This window comes from Prinia subflava, chromosome 10 (assembly GCF_021018805.1).
Source record: "Prinia subflava isolate CZ2003 ecotype Zambia chromosome 10, Cam_Psub_1.2, whole genome shotgun sequence".
In the NCBI taxonomy this organism is placed as follows: domain Eukaryota; kingdom Metazoa; phylum Chordata; class Aves; order Passeriformes; family Cisticolidae; genus Prinia; species Prinia subflava.
The window spans coordinates 22,297,619-22,317,577 of record NC_086256.1 but is presented as its reverse complement, the minus strand read 5'-3'; the positions used below and the strand labels follow the sequence as shown (position 1 = coordinate 22,317,577).

At 39.5% G+C, this 19,959-nt stretch overlaps 1 protein-coding gene across 2 annotated transcripts; it reads right to left on the bottom strand.

Moving 5' to 3' along the window:
- Positions 1 to 97: 97 nt before the first annotated feature.
- On the bottom strand, positions 98 to 18,112 carry ZBTB41 (zinc finger and BTB domain containing 41). 2 transcript variants are annotated; one of them, XM_063407698.1, is made up of 11 exons: positions 17,407 to 18,112; positions 15,510 to 16,745; positions 14,158 to 14,365; positions 13,404 to 13,473; positions 10,878 to 11,025; positions 10,059 to 10,188; positions 9,369 to 9,464; positions 8,717 to 8,823; positions 7,222 to 7,327; positions 6,120 to 6,208; positions 98 to 5,396 (listed from the first exon to the last, which is right to left on the bottom strand). In XM_063407698.1, the coding sequence occupies exons 2-11, from the start codon at positions 16,630 to 16,632 to the stop codon at positions 4,753 to 4,755; spliced, it is 2,721 nt and encodes a 906-aa protein (XP_063263768.1). In that variant the 5' UTR covers positions 16,633 to 16,745; positions 17,407 to 18,112; the 3' UTR covers positions 98 to 4,752. The 2 variants fall into 2 exon arrangements, with proteins under 2 accessions (XP_063263768.1, XP_063263769.1); XM_063407699.1 differs by having other exon boundaries at positions 15,510 to 16,713.
- Between the last annotated feature and the right edge of the window lie 1,847 nt (positions 18,113 to 19,959).

Here is a 19,959-nt window from a genome sequence, read left to right as displayed (position 1 = left end):
CAAATCGAAACACAACAAGGCGTGGAATGACTGCCGTGAGAACAGCCCTCCGCCCAACTGAAAAACCAACCAACCACCCAAGCAAAACCAACATGGGGCCGTTTTCGTAAATAAATTTAATTTACAAAATATTTTGAAGTCAAAAGTAGAATGAGACACACACAGATCTTATGAAAACATCGGCCTCGTCTGTTTCTCTTTCATGAGCTTTGAAATTGAAAGACACACAGAATACTGTGTTTTTATGCTGTTTCAAAACAAAAGGAGGCAGAAATCAAAGCTTAGCGCAAGCATCCCTGCAAGAAATCCTGTGAAGCACACAATGTTAAGACAAAAGAACTTTACCTTTCCATAGCAAACAAAATTACCACATAGGACTGAGTACTTCTACATTTACAGTACACTTCCTAACTCTTCCTTACAGCAAAGGACTTCCCGTAAAGGACAACCTTAAAGACTTCCATCTAAAATACCAACCTGTACAGACCACACTTAAAACACATTATCTCAATATACCAGTGACAAAATATTGAGTTCTTTTCACCTTATTCTTTCATATAAAAGGACCAACATTTAACATGATCAAAATGGTTGGGGGCAGGGGGATTTAAAAAATTTTGTCATTTTTACCTTTAATCCATCAAAACCTTTTAAATCAAACCATTTCTAATGAACCATGAAAAAGATCCTTTTGGCCTTAGGCAAGGTGACTGCCCTACACCACATTCTGCCAGTGACATTGTTCAACGCACACAATGAAATGACCAAATTGCTGTTTTAGAGAAACCCCACAGGACAACAGCCACATGGACCTACAGAAAACAGCACTCTGCTTCCCTTTAGCCTCAGACATATGGGGAACACACAGCCTGCATCAGGTATGCTTGTGTGTCCCACACAGAAGAATTAACGTCCTTTTTATTGTTATCAGGGAAAAGAAACCCTTATTCATCTACAACAGATTTCATTCATAATTCTACATTCATGAACTCCTACACAGAAGTTGTTTTAAATTTAAAAGCTTGAGGGTCAGTTATTCCTTAGCAGTCCATAACACGTCTCATGTTCGATCAAGCACACTGCGAGGCGACTCCTCGGAAGGGTTCTTCAGTTCTGGAGGCTCTTCCACATTTGTTACAGGGAAAGAAGCTCAGCTCTTTGATGACACCAAATACATCTTTTGTCATTGTGGTCTGGCATGGCCCATCTTCACAAACATCTATTGGAACTATAATCCAGATTATTGTAGTGCTGTATTTTTAAGGAAACCACCGCCTTACAGAAAAATAGGTTCACCATTACAATAACTGATGTTCAGCATGGAAAGAACCCATGAGGGATACACCTCTGTAAGAAAAGTGTCAGTGCTCAAAGAGGAAATTCCAATATAAATAAATAAACTGAACATAAAACCCACTATAAGAACTAAAGGCAGTAACTCAGTCTACAATCAGAAATTTGTATAGCAAAAAAATACAGAATTTAATGTTTGAACAGAATGAGTGTAGTAAGTTCTCAGAACCACACAGCAGTCTGGAGTACCAGCATGGACTTCACTCTTCTTCCCAAAGGTCAGCATTTGGAAAAGATCAACTTTTTGCAACGTGCCACTAAACACTCTTTAAAAATCTTTTTAAGAGCCACCTGCTTCTTCTTTCTTTGGCAACAAACACTCAACTGATCTGGGGACTGCCAGACAAAACATTTATTGTAAATGCTCCCTCCACATCAACAGCGCACACATTCCCTGATGAGCACATACTGAAATGGGGGAGCAGACACCACGGAGTTCCAGCCATGAGCTGGGAGCCCTTCAACCCCAGCCTTATCCTCTGTCACACAGAAACCAGATACTTTCACCTACCAAACCAAGTTCCACTCCAGGAACATTTACTTTGCTCATATATCAATTTTAGGTAGATGTAAAGCCATACAAATTATAGCTCATGATATTAAATAAAAATAAAAACTATGTATCTAGCACATAAGCTTTCCTATTGTCTTTCTCTGTCAACTGGCAATGATCCAGCCTGACCAGCAGGTACAAACACTAACTAGGAGGGTTATTTGCAAACAGAAGAACACCAAAGAGCTGGTAGGTGATATTTTCCAGGAATGGCTAGAAATTCTGGTCACCCAAACAGCAAAGAGCAAGCTCATTTTTCTGAAAAACAAGTCCTTTTTATAATCCATTTCTTGTTGGGCATGCACAAACATGGAGCCCTTTGAAAGTTATTGACCTTAATGTTTTCTGAATAAACAACTCAACTGCAGAAAAAAAGCCATTCTTTAGAATAGATATAAAAGGCACAATTATGAAAGAATTTTTAAAAGGACATTATCAAGTAAAGATGCTCCAAATTCCATTTCAGTGTTTTCCTAGAGTGCCTTCCAAACAGACTGGACTTTAAAAGAAACAATTATTTACCAACCACTTTGAAGCTACTGTTTTGTCAAAATCCTACAATACTTATTTCTACTGTAGGCCAGCAAAGACAAGAAATAACAAAGAATTAGGCTTTTAGTCTGAGCACTGCACTGACACCACTGATGTTGGGTTACTTTCAACAGTACAATTACAAATAGAAATTACAGCAGAAATCAGGTTTCATGTGAATAGTATGAATATGATACACACATGTAGACATGAAAACTACACATAAACCAGCCATTTTCAAGCCATGGAGTGTAAAGGTGACAGAAACAGTTTTATTTTGAAAGCAGATGAAAGGTGGGGTTAGAAAGCAGGAAGGGTAGTACTTGATAGTGTCCTTTCAGAGGGTGGCATTCAATGGCCTCGTTATTGCTGTGGATTTGCTAGGCTTCAGCTTCTTCCCAGATCTATTTACAGCACGTCAGTCTGAACATTCCCAGAGCACAGCTCTAAATTTTACTTTAGAGATACAAACATAGAACAGTTAAACATATGTAGTCCTGTTTTAGAAACTAAACTTTTAAAGTTTAAGACTTCTATTGTGCTTCTTTGGCTAAGTCCTATTTAAATATTGGTAACACTTAAAATTCTATAACTCTGCCACTATTTAACAGCTAACAGAAATCTTTGGTGTGTTTAGGTTAAGAATTCATTAGGATACAAGCTTCAAAATATAAACATTCAGGCAGTTCTGGCCCCTTTCCAGCAAACTGCTCAACGCTGAAGTAGATAATTAATAGAATCCAACACCAACACATCTAAATACAATCTCAAATTATCTGTGCCACTTTAGAGTTTGTAGAACTGTGATAAGAGAGTCATCACCACAACTCCCTTGTGCTCAGGTCACTGAATAAATTTATCAGTTACAACAATATACATAAATCCAGTTTCCTATTTTAAAGATTCTTTGAGATAATAATTTAATAGGAAAAACTGGGGGGAAATTTAAATTTAATTCTCATCTTAGTAAGATGGGAATCTTAGTATGCAATTCTTGTGAGGAATTACGAAGATTATAAAGTTACTTCAGATACTTTCTTTGGCATCATATTCACCAAACACAGAATAACTGTTTTTAAAGTAGACTTAATACAGAAAGCTTGATGAGGTTAAGCTATACTAGATTTTATGGTGACACCAGACTTATAGCTCAAAACAGGTTTTTTTTGAAAAAAACCCTTATGTCTAGTAATGAAAGAGCTAAAAATAATTAGACATAAAATACTCTCAAGAGTTTAACTTTGGTTTATAAACACAGTACAAGAAAGTGAGAAACAAAGCAATTTAATTAGCAACTCACAAGAGATTTATAATTACCGATTTTTTCTTTCATAGAAATTAAGTACTGTTCTGGAACAATCTTTAAATCTCTCCTCTATCACAGATAAACTGAAAATGGGCACATTAATGTGGGACCCTGATATCATTTATGCTCTAGCAAGGGTCAACCATGCCAATCCTTTATGACTGTTCATGGATTAAAACAACCTTGCAAATACTCCCATTTCTTTCGAAGTTAGAGTGTTGGGTACACTTCAGAAGACAAAGAAGATTGAAAAAGCAAGAAAAAAATGCACCTTAAAATTATATAGAACCAAGTGTAGAAAATTAGACAATACCATTGTCTAGCTCTTCCCACCTCATTCAATATTAAAGATCAAAGAAGTACTAAGAGGCCAAATTTAGGCAGCCTACTTGTACTCAGGGATAATGGAACATCTTGTTTAGTGTCTTCATAAAGTATCATAAATCACTTTTCAGAAGAACCTAGTGCCTGTGTTCACTGGCTAGGCTCCAGAGTCCAGCCACCTTTAAAACCCTCCAAAAATGCCTCAGGTTCGGTGAAATTATATATTAATTTCTGCGTGAAACATAATTCAAAGTTTGTGTTTCATAGCCCTGCCTGCCCCTACAAATTTTCATGATTTTTAAATAGTCCTTATTCTTTTAGAATGCTTTCTATTCCACTTAAAACATTAACTCAAAGTGAGATGCAGAAAGGCAAACAATTCTTTAAATTAACAGCCAGATATGTAATTACATTTTCAGCCACTATCCTTAAAAGATATTTCAGAGCATTATTTTTAAAAGACCATCTATAAGATTTTTAAAAACTCTTAAAATCACAAGAAACACTCTTTCGTATGCATCAAAATGTGCCTAAATGTTCCAATAGTATGTAAACAAATTGTTTTCCCAAAACTATGCAGAAGACTTAATGAGTCCAAATAAAATATAAAATATAAAACTTAGTTGCTGCATCAGCCTCCTGGTGGCCGATGTCTTGGTAAATTTGGTGGAATGTTATGGTCTGCTCAGGAGTGTTCTTGGTTTGAAATATTCTGTACGGTGGGAGCTGTATCGAGCCCCAGTAGAGTCCCAAGATAGGACTGGTCTCTGGGATCCAGCATCTGCTCGGGCCTCACGGGATGGACGATGTTGGCAGGCTGTGGGGTCAGGGTGTATTTCTCCAGGAAGGAGAGCTCCGTGGCTCGCTGGTAATCCGGCTGCTCGGGCGGCGGGGGCAGGATGCCGTGCGGCTGAGCGCTGTGCGGCACCAGCTCTGCCTGCGGCTCTGCCATGGGCACGGGCACCAGAGTCACAGGCACGCACACTTCTGGGGATACATTCTGCAGCAAAGTTTTGGCTTCTGATTGATATGCTTTGGACTGTTCCACATACTGCTTAGCCTCAGTCTGGTAAACCTTGTCATCAGAGGTGTACTGCACGGGTAAGGAGACTAGCTTTTCCTCTGGGGAAGATGCCAAGGCCTCTTCTGCGGCCTTGGATCCATGAACGTGATCAATATGATACTTCAGCTTGTCTTTTCGTTTAAATGTTGCATTGCAGTGTTGGCAGTTAAAAGGTCGAGCATCTGAATGAATAACCATGTGTTTGGTTAATGTCTTCTTAATTCTGAAAGACTGATTACAGATCTGACACTTGTAGGGCTTCTCACCTGTAAAGACAGAGAAGTGTTATTCTGAGTAACATCAAATCACACAGAAATGTGCAAACACCTTCCATGGATTACAGCATCAAGACCTACTATAAAACAATTTTACTGACAACAAACTGTAAGTTTAGCATCTATTCTGAAATCAAGAGAGCCACCAGGAATTTGTTTAGAAGTTATACTGGCATACTCTTCTCCTTACATACAATTCTCTCAAATACTCTGGCCTTATGTTAGAATACAAACCAAATTAAAAAGAACAGTCTTTTAACTATTATGATACTGGGATTAAATGTGCTCAGTTTGTACATCTATACATTTCAAAAGACAACAATTTTCCTAAACACAAGGCAGGAAAAACAAAGTCAAACAGAAAGGACATAACCCTTTCCAAAGGGACCTCGCTCCTTGTTTGGATTACCACTTGAAATGCCATAATCTCTGGAGCACAGAAACAATTCGAAGGTCTGGGTAAATATGGCTAGAACACACATATCAATGAACTAAAGGAGGCGGTGCAAAAAGTATCCCACAAACCTGAAATTATCAGTATTCCAGCCAAGCAATCATAAAACAGTATTCAGGAATGGCCAATATATGGGAACGAATAAAGTGTTGCTGCTTTCCTGAATGCTCAACAACCATAATGAATAAATGAATCACTATTGATGCATAAAAATACATTCCTATGTTTTGTGGTTTAGTTAGGGTATATTTTATTTTTACCTGAATGTGTCCTAAAATGCATTTCCAAACTTGATTTCCCTTTAAAAACTTTCTTACAGACTTCACACTGGTGAAATGTTGCTTTATATCTTTAAAGAAAAAAAGACATGTCATGTTATTTTCTTTGTAATCAAGTAACAGTAATGTCTACAGTCCTTTCTGAAATCTTTAACTGCAAAATAGCTAAATACCAAACTTTCCAAATTTCCTCACTTATGGTCCTATTTCCTGGCATCTACATACCAATAAGGTCAATTAGATTCGTTTCAATATTCCATTTTATTCTGTCAGGATGGCATTTAAGAATCCAAAGAACAAAAGCCACTAAAACTCCTTTTTTAACGCAAAAAATCTCCTTAAGTAACATTTTTTTGCCCTACATCCACAAGAAGCTTTTACTTTGACAGAATCAGGCCATAAATAAGATTCTAGGAATGGGAGAATTTCTAGGTAGGCCACTGCCTACCAAGAGAAAAAACAGAATATGCAATGTACACTACTTCTAAGTCAGACACGTCTTGAATGGCTTCTACACAACACTAATGAGTACTAGCAGCTAAAACACATCACTTGAAAAACAACCACAGCTGTTTATTTCAAATCTCTGAGAGGTTTATTTTTAGAGCTCAAGAGCTGTAAAATCCTATTGCATTTTCAAGTTAGAGACACAACTCAGGTTTCAAAGTTTTTACCTCCTTTCAGAGCCACTAATCAGCTGCCAGCTTCTAAAATACCTTAAATGTGAGATAATTCTCCCAGTGCTTACATGATGACTAATAATTCAGTTTTAACTAGTCTGCAATGAGAATATTACAGCAAACCATCAATTAAGAACAACACTGAGGCAAACAACTGACAAATTAAAATCTTACCCTTTGAAATGCTTTTATTTACTTAATTGTGCTACAAAGGAAATATCTATCTTTAATTGTGCAGGCAATTCTCTGACATTCCCTTCAAACTGTAGTAACATCACCATGAAGCCTGAGGTACAGCCATGACAAACACACAGATTAGCAGAATTCTGCTTACACATGCAAGTCTCACCAAAATCAGTCACACTACAGAACTATTTATGCAGTTGTAAAAACCCCACACTTACTTCTGCCAAACTTTTTCTCCTAGATGAACACTTTTATAATGGACAGTAAGGTGGTCTCGACGGCCAAAACATTTTCCACATTCCTCACACTGATGTGCTTTTTCACCTACAAGGGCAAAATTCAATAAATTTTAGTTAAATCTTCTTAGAACTTATTAAATGTCTATGACCTACAATCATGTTCCCAAAGTTCAGCCAATCAAGCTCATCCACACCTCACTTGGAGAAGGATTCTCTCTTATTTAAGAAGAAAATTTAGGGAGCATGGTGGTTCTATCAGACGAAGGATTTTACCACTTCTTATATAGGACTAGATCCTATCATTCCTACAAAGAGCTTTGTGTTCCAAGTCAAGAGACACTTTCCCAACACTCACTGCATGGGAGGTGCAAGGGACTGACTGGGAATGTACTCTGCATTATGACCCGAAATGTGGGACCTTCAATAATTCAGCTGTTTTCAAGAGAAGCTTATTGAAACATAATTATTTTTAGCTACTAATTTGTATAATTTTAAATTACACCTCAGTAGTTATCATTTTAATCATCCTGATGGACATAGTTACCTTTTTCTTTTATGCTGCTGTTTAAAAGTGTCTTGATGCTTTTTTTTTTCATCTTGAGATCTTCCACAAAGTGGCAGAATATTTCTTCTCATGTATATAGGGGTGTGGACAGTCAAAGAATGTAACTTTCTAGAGGGGGAAAAGCAAATAGAGCAGAAAAGAGGATTTTTTTTTTTTTTGTACTTGGAGTCTTCCAAGATTTCTTTATTTCATAGCAGACATGATTTCAAACACCAGGAAAGAAGCTGTCTTTCACATAAAGACTCAGGAAGTTTACACTCTGATCACTTCCATACTTCAATGCTGCCTAGAAAGTATTTGGTCTCCTACAAGGTCATATTTCCTCTGGATCCTGGTGTGAAAAAGTCACTGGTGAATCTTTGCTGCTCCTGTACATTTGATAACCTTTCTGCTCTTAGAGCAACAGGTTTTTTTCCTCCTCCTGATCATCCCCATCTGTTCTTAGGGCTGATTCCCTCAGCCTTGCTTCCCTTTCCCACAAGAAGGACTTCAGAAACACCTCTCTGATGTTCTTACATTGAAGTGATCAGCGTACAAACTTTGACAGACTCTGACAGCTTCTTCTGTGTTGTGGCAATAATGTTTCACACAATTGCTATTAAAAAAAGAAATCTGAAACATTAAAAAATCCTCCTTTTTCACTTTTGCTTTTTGTATTTATGATTGTTAAAGCAATTCATTGTTACATGTTTTTGACTGTCCCTCGGCTTTCTATGGTATCATGGAGGAAATATTTGGCTTTTAAACCTTTAAAACATGTAAGGTTAACTCTACTTTAGGAGACTTTTGGAAGAATGGCAGGAACTTTTATCAGGCCTAAAACATCGCATGTACTGAAAAAAAGATCCATAATTAAGTTTTTATTTCAAAATAGTAATTTTGAAGCCAATTTCCAAAGAAAATACCTACCTGAATGTATTTTTTTGTGTTTTGTCAGGTGGTCATGCCGAATAAACGTTTTCCCACATTCTTCACATTCATATCTCTTGTCATCATGATGCACTCTTAGATGAAGTCTGCAGATTTAATCATAAACATGACCATAAAATACAACTTTGTTAACATAATCTCTACATAATCTTGCACAGGTTTGTAACATAATCTAGTTAATTCAATGCAAAATAGCAGAAATTGCAGTCTTTAATGCTTCACATAAGTATCTTGCAGCTGATGTGCACCTGAATTGTTCTTAGAAAACAAGAGAGAACTGAGCTGAACTCTGTTAAGTGAAATTAATTTAGTGGGATATTTTAGTCCTCTGCTTATTTTCTCTTTGAATAACAGAAACACAGAAGTTTTACATGTGCAAAAAAATCAACTTTGAGAAAAGATTTGTAGGGGGTTTTGTTTGTGTTTAAGACACTAATGTGTTACAAATTAAATTCTCACAGATTAGTAACATATTTGTAATACTGAAAGATGTTCAGAACATTTACTAATGCTCTCAGAGGTGAAGTACATCAAACACACACATTACAAAGAATTATTTCAATAACATGAAGGCAAATATATCACCAAATAAGCAAAACAGTTTAGCAGCTTGTTTAATAAAAACCTATACCTGTAAGAACTTCCATGGCGAAAACTCTGCCCACAAATACTGCAAAGATGAGGCTTCTCTCCACTGTGAATTCTCAGATGTTCTTTCAAAGTTGTTCTGTTTAACAGAGCCAATAAAATTTAATTTTAAGCAATGTCCCTGTCCCTTTAAAGTGAAGCATATTATCATTTTCTCAATTTCTTTTACTGTGATGGATCACAATATATCCAAGTGACTTTAACAATTCAGACATACACACTGACACATGCATTCAGAGACAGTCTGGCAACCTATTCACTGAACCAACTGAGTCTAGAAACAGTATCAGGAAAGAAATAAAACACTGTCCCAACATAAATTTGGAAAATATACATTAAAGAAAACATCTTTCCCAAAAAAACCTGCAAGATATGTTTTTGCACAACAGAGAAACTTAAGTTAACAGTAAGAAACTTAAGTGAAGTGAATGAGAGGTATGACTTTCCTGATATATTTGCACTTCATAATTAATTACCTACGGCTGTCACTTCTAATTTTAGAGGTGATCAGAAAGTCCCAGGCTACCTGTGGCTCTGCCACTACCTTTTAATGCACTAACGCTCTGAAACGGTCTCATTTGTGTTAAAAACTCCAAACACACTCAACAGCAACCCAAGCATGCCAAACACTGCTGTGTTCTGCTGAAGCCCAAGCAGTGAGGCAGGTCCTCACCGCTCCCGGACGGATTTCCCGCAGATGAAACACGTCCACTTCCTCTTTCCCCCGTGAGTACATTCGATGTGGCGTTTCAGATTCCCCGTGTCGTTAAACTGGCGGCCACAAATGTCACAGGGAAAGGGCCCTGCAGGGAGACACACACAGAGTGGCACTGACTCTCCAAACTGAACAACAACCCACACTGGTTACTTTTGGAAACCCTCATCAATTTACAAAGCAGAAGTTTGGTCTAACAAATTACTCATCTTTAGCCAGCATACTTCAGTTAGATTTTGTGAGCTTTCTGCTAAGTTATTTCTAAGATCTGGCATTTTGGGCAATTTCATGACTGTAAAGTAAAAAATTAGAATTCATTGTCAAAAGCAATTAAGCCCACTTAGACCAGTTGAAATAAAAATTTTTTATCACCCATCTAGTTCCTACTCAGAAGAAATAATCAGTAATACTACTAAAAAAGTCTGTGGAATACTTCAGGAGGAAAGGAAGAGGTCTTTTGAAAACTTCAGGAAGAATCTGAGTCCCTAGCTGAGAATCAATTTTGTGCAAACAAGTTTCAAACCAAACTAACCTTAATTCTTCTTCCTCCTCAAAATTCTGACTTTTTTGGGTACAAAAGAATGCCTCAAAAAGACAGCTGAATACAAAAGTAAAAAACCCAACCAACAAAAAACCCTCAAACAACTCTCCCTCAAAAGTGGACGAGAGAATGGTAAAAGGAGGGGGAGCAGAAACCAGGCTGACCAGGACATGGAATGGTGAGGGAATGTTTTACTTTACATCTCATGTTTACATGTCAGAAGGAGGTTTCTATACCGAGATGGAATTTTTCTTGATGCTTCAGTCTTGCGAACCGGGATTTAAAATGCTCTTCACAGTAGGTGCATTTGAAGGGCTTATCCTGAGAGTGAAGGATCATATGCTCTTCTAAGTGAGGCCTTCGAGTGAAAGACTTCTTACAAATCTGAAATGATAACACACTTTGTCAAAGATACACCAGTCATAACCAGATTCTGTTCCTATTCATAAACTCATAACAGTTTATTTCATCTGTTCTCTGCACCAATGTAAGATTAAACACATATTCTTCAAAAATCATGCCAGTGCCTAGGGCCTTGCAGTCAACATCAAAACAACCTGTGCTCTACATAAACCATAGTGGACTGTACTGTATGGAATAGGATGCAGATCCATGGCAGCCTAAATCAACTACTGGTTGCAGTTATATGTTCCTCCCCAGTCCTTCTCTCCATTTACTCCAGCACTTCCCAGACTCTCTCTTCCTAGGGTGTTTCAACACAGTAACTCAGCAGAAAATAACCCAATGGAAAAAAGCAAATGGCTTTGGCTTGGTTTTGGATGCTGAAATAGTTTAGTTGGACTGTGGTAAAAGTTTTTTAGTACAAGCTTCTGTAGAACCAGAGTCATACTTGTTCCTTTATTTCCTCTGGGAAATTCTCTGATAGCAGATATTAAAGAGAAAATGTCAACACCAACAAAGAAATATAACTCAAAATACATTTTAGAACTACAGGACCATCACAAGCCTAATATTTTGTGTGCTTTTTAGTACTGCTTTCAGATTAATCAAAACCTAAATGTTCAGGAACTGTTAGTAGTGATTTAAGTAAGCAAGCAGGACAATTATAGAATTGAATCCACAGCTCAAATTTGGGCATTTAAACCAGGTATTACAATTTATAATCAGTCCTACACCTCAACATGAACCAACAGAGTGTTCACATACTTGAGTCTCCCTGTGAGACTCCTGCTGTTGTTCATGACAGCTCAGCTGAGCACTGTAACCCCCACACGTTAATTCCTGCAATCAGCTTCTCAGAGTACACAGGAATAAGGAAATCAAAACCAGCAGCTATATTTGTTTAAATCCTCATTAACGTTAAATCTAGGTGTAAGCAAATCCCATATTTGTCCAAGGTATAATAGCCCTCTTGCTTTTCCTTACTATTAATATCTATTATTTATGTAAATTTGCTCACATTCCTCAAGGATTAAAATATGGTCAGCAAATCCTGTTGTTCACAAACAGATTACAGCATAAACCAATAACCTTAGTGAATCCTGCAGCTTACATCTGTGGCACCTTTGCCCTAAGAACACACCACACAGACTGAAAACAAAGTCACAGCACAGCACCCAAGGGTCCTGTTCAATGTCTAGCAGCTGTAAAAGTTGGGATTCTAACTGCTTTTAATTCAAATCCATTTTTAATGCACATGAGCTGTACAGGAGCAGCAGCTCACTTCTTTAAATATTTCTACTTACAATTTTCAGTTAAAAAAAACAAACCACAAACCAGGAAGTGGAGTTTATCAAGGCACTCATCTGGTAACACACTTTCCCGAGGATGAATGTCAACAATGTTGCATCATTGATTCCCACAATTAAAGCGTTTCTTATCTAGTAACAAACAGAATCTGTAACACATTCACACAGCACAACTTCACCTGGAAGATAACGCCCTTTGATGAACCAGGTAATAACCCTGAACCTTGATCCCACATGCACAGTGAACAATACAAATTCCTACAGCTAATATCTCCCAACTTCCTACTGTAAACAAGTGAAAGTTCACAAACAAAACAAGGTTGGTAATTATGTTACAGCCCCTAATATTACAGACATACAGCAGCTTGCATAAATGAAACAGCTGCCCTAAAAAACAAAAAGGAAACCAATTCCCTTAAAAAAATAACAACAACAAAACCCAACATCTAGGGGTTAAAACCCAGAAACCTTAAAACATTATTTGGCAGCATACACATAGAGAATGGAAATTCTACAAACGCCTTTTTAGAGCAGATGTAGTTTCACACATACACCTCTCCCAGGGAAGATCAAGGAAAGTATTCTGTGATTTTACAACTAGAGAGAAATTTACAACTCTGTTGACATGCATATGCAGCTAAATGAGAAAGTGTTTCATATTTAATATATATTTTCCTCACAAGTGAGAGATCCTTCCTATAACACTATACCTGATGGTCAGTGCTTGATGTGTGAATTTAACAGGAGAGCAAATACTGTTTTTAAAGCATTCACAATACTCGAGTCTAATAATCTGTTAACTGATGTATTTGAAGAAATATTGCCTCTCACTATTTTAGAATTCAAATTGTGATTATTCATTCGACCAGAGGCTGTTCATATAGACAAAGTTCAGTCCTTAAATCAGCAGATAGAGGAAATGTATCACTTAGAGGAAAAGCATCCCTCAGAAAGCTTTCTGAGATGGCACAGAAACACATACCAGATTTTCATTAAAGTTCACAGAAGGTAAACTCCATAGGAAAAAACCAAAAGCACTCAAGGAATACTTACATCACATTTCCAACCTTCACTCTTTGTCTTCTTGATAGAAAGAAATTCTTGTACATTCTCTGGATGAAACCTAGGAGAAAGACAGAAGCTGATAGCCATAGCTTTCCAAGATGAAGGTAATACAAATATTAAATATCTATTTCTAAGCATTATATATCACAGAAGTTGATCACCACACTGGCAGAACAGAATATTGATGCTAAAACAATTCTAATGACACAAGTAGCTGGAAAGTAGTGTTGACTATGGACTCCTGCAGAACCACACAACATTTGATAAGACAGAAGGCAGTTTCAACTTATGGATATTTACAAAGAAAAAGGAAAAAAAGCAGTATGTAAATAATAATACCTTATAATTAGACCTGTCACAAATTATTTATCTAAAAGAATCTGCACAGAAACAGTTTAGACATCTATTCATCAACAGTAAAGCACTGACATCTAAAACTAAAGAAGGTATTTTACTCTGCCTTCAAATTAAAAACAGCACAGGTAATTTTTAAGTCTGATGTGTTCTGACTCTGCTAGCTCATCTGAAAGATCCTAAAACTTATTATAAAACTTTTGGGAGAACTGCGCAGAACCACTATTGTTATTTCTTACAGCAGCTAGGTAATCCCCATGCCCTTTGAAAAGGCAGTTATTTGAAGAAATAGTTATAAAAATTGTACAGAATATGCTGTGTTTATATATATGCTTATCTCCACTTTTTAAATTAAAAAAATGCTTCAGACACATTATGTCATACTTGCCTCTTCACGTGCTTCGCCAAGGTCTTCTTGCTTGCATGCAGCTTATTGCAGTAGGGACATTTGTGCTCCTTCTTGTGGAAGTCAGTGTCACTGGAGTGCTTCTTTCTGTGCACTGTCAGGTTGGACTTGGTCGAGTAGCGCTGGTGACAAATATCACATTCAAAAGGCTTCTCCCCCGTGTGGACACGTGTGTGGCTCTCGTATTTGCCTGGACAACAAAGTCAAATCTGTTAGCATGGACTGTAACAGGCATCACCTGCAAAAGGCACGTTTGGGGTTTGCTCTAGAATCTCTCTCACATGCAGTCAACCTCTAAGTACCCTCCACATCCATCTAAGGATTCCTAGGGGCTTACATCACTGAAACTGCCCAGTGCTCACCTGTGTGTTTGATCCACGGTCCCTCCAAACACCTCCCTCTTCCTGTAAGTCTGTGCAAGCTACTCTTGTTCAACCCCACAGCACAGTCTGCTCTCAAATACTGCAAGGCACAGCCCAATTCTTTCACTGCACTGAACATGAGTACTTCTGCAGAATGGGGACCACCCTCACAACAAACTGGTAACCTTAAGGTACTTTCAAATAGCAGAACGCTGAATGAAAGATATAAAACCTTGCACATTATTTGTATTAGGGATCCAATATACTACCAGAAACAAAAATGCTATTCTCTCATTTTTTTCACATGGTTTGTATTCCCTCTTCTGTTCACCATTTTTTTCCTGAGGACAAAATTCTGTGGATAAATCTACCTTGAGTCAATAGCAGCCTCTCTGCTTTGTACTAGATTTTACTTTCTTCTCTGTAGAACATACATGCATGCTGCTGCAGATTACTGTAAATTCATGAGCTTCTCCAGCTCATAAATTTAACATGTAAGTCAATTGTCCATTGTAATACAAACTTACAAAGAAATACTTTATGTATCACTTGTTTTAATGCATGCTTGTCATGGATTTTTTGAGCACAGAACTAGAATTCTAAGTTATGAAAGTGCAAAGAGAAAAGGGCTTCCAATGTGTGCAGAATCAAAATGTACCATTCCAACCCTAAATACTCACAGATTATTTATTTCTGCACAGCAGCTGTGCTTTTACACACTGTGCTAACAACCAGAATCCAGAGCAGTGGAAGAGAAATAAATGTAGTATTAGCAGATTTTTAAAATAATGTGCTCAGATAATTTATTGAAACTATTTAGCACTGCAGACACAACAACTTAATACACTTTGAGAAAATAGCAGCACTCTGGACCAGTGTCTTATATTCATTCTCCAGGACAGAGAAAAAGCTTGGTTTATTTCCCACACAAACAGCACCACCACAGACGAGATCAGCCTAACTCGCTCTTACCTATTCGATCAAACTTTTTGTCACACTTGGGACACTGCAGCAGTTTTTTGCTACTGGTCTGAATGATGACTGGAGCCAAGCCTTCAGAAATATTCCCCATGGAGTCAACTGCCTCAGAACCCTCTTCAGCATCGTTCTGTTCCTTTTCACTTTGTTCTTCAGATTCCGAATCTTCGCCTGACATCTCCTCCTCCTGACCATCTTCATCCACATTGCACTCACTTTCACTGTCTTCAAATTCACTTCTCTCAGAAGTCTCCTTGTCAGAACTGACCTTTTCCAAGTTGCTGTCAGAGGCATCTCCGCTCTCATTGTCGCTGATATCGAATTTAGCCGGACATTTGCGGTTTCTGGTGGAGCGCCGTGTGGAAAAGCTGGCCTTCTCAACCATGTTTAACCCATGCTTCCGTTCCAGGGAAAGGGCTCGGTGGGCTTTCGCCAAGTGATTCTCCAAGGACTTCTTGTAACAGAAATTCCGACCACAAAAAGTGCACTGATGACTGTTTAATAGTTTACCTGTCAGTTCACCCAGTGTTTCTACTGGTGTAGGTGCATCAGTCACCACCTCAGTCTGCACACTGGAAACACTTTCATTATTCAGTAACTTCACCGCATCTATGATGTCTAAAAATTTTGCTGCTTCCAGCACTAATGGAATTTCATTTTTATACACAAAAAATTCAGAAGTGTAAAGAAACTCAAGCAAATGTTGAAAGACAGAATGAGTTACATGATCTAATGTGACAACATCGGTGCTTGGATTTTTGCTCAAACAGGCATGAAAATAGCTACTCCCAACAGCCACAACAACTTTGTGAGCACTAAATTCTTTTCCTTCTACAATTATGAGTAAATCACAAAATGATGGATGTTTCTGTCTATCATCATTTAAGTATTTAAGCAGATTTTTGTTATATTGCAATGAGCTTAGGAGCTTTCTTTGTTCTGGTGATGGTGAAAGTTCTTGGGAAGATTCGAGCTGATTTGCAGGAGCTATTTCGGCAGACTTGGAGACAATTTCTTGTGCACAGTCCACTACAAGAATCTGTTCTGAAGTATCTTTCTCATGGCCCAGATGAACCTTTTCATTTAGACTTGCAGCGAGCCGTCTCCTTTTCTTCATTGCAAAAGTGCAACTTCAGGATCAGGAGCGTCATAGGTGATTAGCAAAGAATTCCCGTGAAGACTTGGTTCTGCTCCGGACCTTAAGAAAATATGCAACAGTAATTTCATACTCTGCAAAAGAATTATGATCAAAATTACTCTTAGCACTTAAACGTTACTTCAATTTAAAATAACGCCTTCTATATTTCACTGTTAGTTTTGTGTATCTGTGTAACTGAGCCTTTTATTAAATCACTGAAATCTCCTGGCGTTGCAGACCGCAGCACAACCTGCTGCGAGCCAGCGAGCAGACGCTGCCTATTATTAGCCCTAAGGCGGCGGCCGGGCTGGCTCCGCTCGGCTCCCGGCCGCATTTAGCCTGCGCCCCACTCCGGGACGGGCGTGCACCGTTGTTATTATTATTACACGAAACTCTTTCTCTTTCCGTTTCACCCCAAGAGGGCAAAGCCACCCCAGCTGCTCGCCGGGCCGGGCCGGACCCGCCCGGCGCCTGCGGGGCCCGTCCGGCCCGGCCCTGCCGCGCCTGTCCCGCCGAGCGGCCGCGCTGCCCCCGGCCCGGCCCGGGCCCCGGGGCGCTGCCTTTGTGCCCTGCCGCGGGCAGGGCGGGGCAGGGCGGGGCAGGGCCGGCCCGAGCGGGAGCAGCGGCACCGAGCGCGGGGGCAGGAGGTCGCCGTGGTCCCGCGGTGCTTAAAATGGCCGCGCCCGCCCCCCTAACTCCGTCCCGCCCCGGTTCCGCTCCCCGCGCTCCCCGGCGCGGCCCCGTCCGTCGCACCTGCGCGGCGCCGGGCGCTCCCGGGGCCGCTCGGCCGCCCAACGCCGCTGCCCGCGGTCCGGCCCGCGCCCGCCGCTTCCGGGCCCGCCGCCCGCGTCAGCGGGGTCACGGCGGCGCTTCCGAGCGGGGCGGGGCGCGGCGGCTGCGCGGGCGGCAGCGCGGCGTGAGGGGGCCGCGCCCGCACGGAACGCGGCCCGCGGGGTAAAAATAGCGAGCGGGAGCCGGGAAAGCTCGCTCAGACAGCGGCACCGGCCCCGCGCCATGATACCCCGCTGAGGCGGGCTCTGCTCTGCAGCAGTGCGCGTAGGAGCTTGTGAAACTCCCGGGTTTGCGGCTTCCCGTAGTTCTGCTCAGTAATACGAGTTCTGATTTGTTTTCTGCTTGAGTATTTTGAAGCACTTGACACGAAATCCCCACTTCCCGTGATTCCCGGGTGGCAGACGGAGCAGCCCCAGCGGTGCCCCGGGCTCGGGGCGCAGCCCCTCAGCGCAGGGGGCACTGCCTCTGCTCCTTCCCCTCTCCCAAGAGAACCGACTGCCCGTGACAGTGCGACACCGAACATGAGCTTGTGTTCCTGACAGCCTTAAAGAAGGATTAATGCAGGATTAAACTTTATTCCGCGACATGCTTTCTGTATTTACGATGTGTAAATGGATACGGAACAAACTGTGACTCGAAGCTCTTGCATTTTAAAATAAAAATACAATAAAAATAATGTCCTTAAAGCATTGTTTACCTCCTGAGTGTTACTATACTGTCTGTACTCCCAGCCCTGCAGTTTCCATGAATTCTACAAATACTTAACTCTGGGTTTGTTGTTGTTTTTAATAGTATATTACAATCAAATTGATTCAATAGCAAACTGTTTCAAATAAAATTCTAAGTAGTATCAGTTCTTTTATTCAGTTATTCTATAGTGAAACCATGGTGTCAATAAAAATAGAGTAATCAAGATTACTATGGTTTTCTTGCACTGAAGACAGAAATCTGCTTACCTCTCAGCCATCTGCTCTTTTAGGATGTGCCTTGTGCATGCTCTCCTTTTATTTCTGCAGAATAGTTGAACTGTACATAAACTGTAAAAATAACTTCTTCTATTTGGTAAGTTTCTCTGTTTTGATTTTGCATAGAAAAAGAAAGTTCTAGAGTTCACTTTAGATTTTAAGCTGAGCCTTACATTTCACTCTAATCTGAATAGCAAGCACATAAAAACATCATTAGTGGGTAATTGGCTTCTTGGGTCTTGCTGTTTCCATAGCAAATCCCTCATTTGGAAAGTATAAAACTAAGTGTTTCATCAGTTTTCATGAGTGAAATACATAAAGAAAACGCAGCCTTGATGAGACCTGTTTTGCCAGCAAGCATCACCAAGCTAGGGAAGTGCTCCCTGGGCCAGGCCCGAGACTTGCATCGTTTCTTCTGTGTTGTTGGGGGGCTTGGGGAAGGGTTGGGGTTTTTTCCCCAGATAACTACCTGATTTTTTCCTCCTTTGCTGCTGCTATTATTTACTCTGTGTTGAGTGCAGTGTGGTTTCTTGGCAGCCCACAAGGCATCTACAGCTTATTGCCAAACTGTACAAGTTCAGCGGGCATTTGGACTTAGCACAAGCCTAGGTAACACTTTTTTCCCTCTTGCTGTTTTATGATACGTGAAGGATTTAGTTCAAAGAAAAATCCTACTGTGCTAAGTGATCCATTACCATGCCTGGCATTGCTGCAATAATCATGCTCTGGAAACAAAATGTCCTTGAAATCTCAGGTCATTATGGTGCTTTCAGCATTAATTCTTCTGCAGTTGGGACAAAGTACAAGTGGTACAGACAAAATTTAACTACATTAATCCCTTTTGTTCCAATCCTTATTCATGCTACATATTCTTGCCAGTTAATAGACTATCCCACATAGGTTAAAAAGCTGACTTTTACTTTAATTAAAGACAGCCTCAAAGAATACTCACTTGCTCACCTACTGCACAGAATTTGAAAATGCAGCTGCTTTGATTTGTCCAGGAAAACAGTATATTTATCAAATAGATAGTTCTGAACTGTTGGAAATTAAGAGGTAGCTTTGTGCAAGAAGGTTTAGTGTTGAAGGTGGTGGTTTCATCTTAAAGTACTTGGTCTCCAACTCAAAATCCTCCCTTCTGAGATACAATGAAACTAGAAATGACAGATACTTGAGTCGAATACTGTTTAAACAATAAGCAGATAGGGAATCAACTCTTAAGCAGTTAGCTGCCAACTAAACAGAAATAAAATTACATAAAATAGCATGCAAGTTTTAATACCTGGCTGAGTTATTTCAGTTTATTGCCAATATATTCATTAAGCACTGATCACTCTAGGCACTCAGTTATAAATCTAGTAGCACATACATTCACATCCTCCTTCAAACAGCTGCCTTTGCTTTGGCCTTTTTTGCTAAGGTAAGTGTCTCTCTCTCTAGGAATTTTATAACTAATTGGCCATGGGTTCATGGTGCATGACACTGCTGAAACATGACCCATGCTGTCATTCTCCCTTTTTGTATCCCAGATGTGTCAGTGATGGGTGGG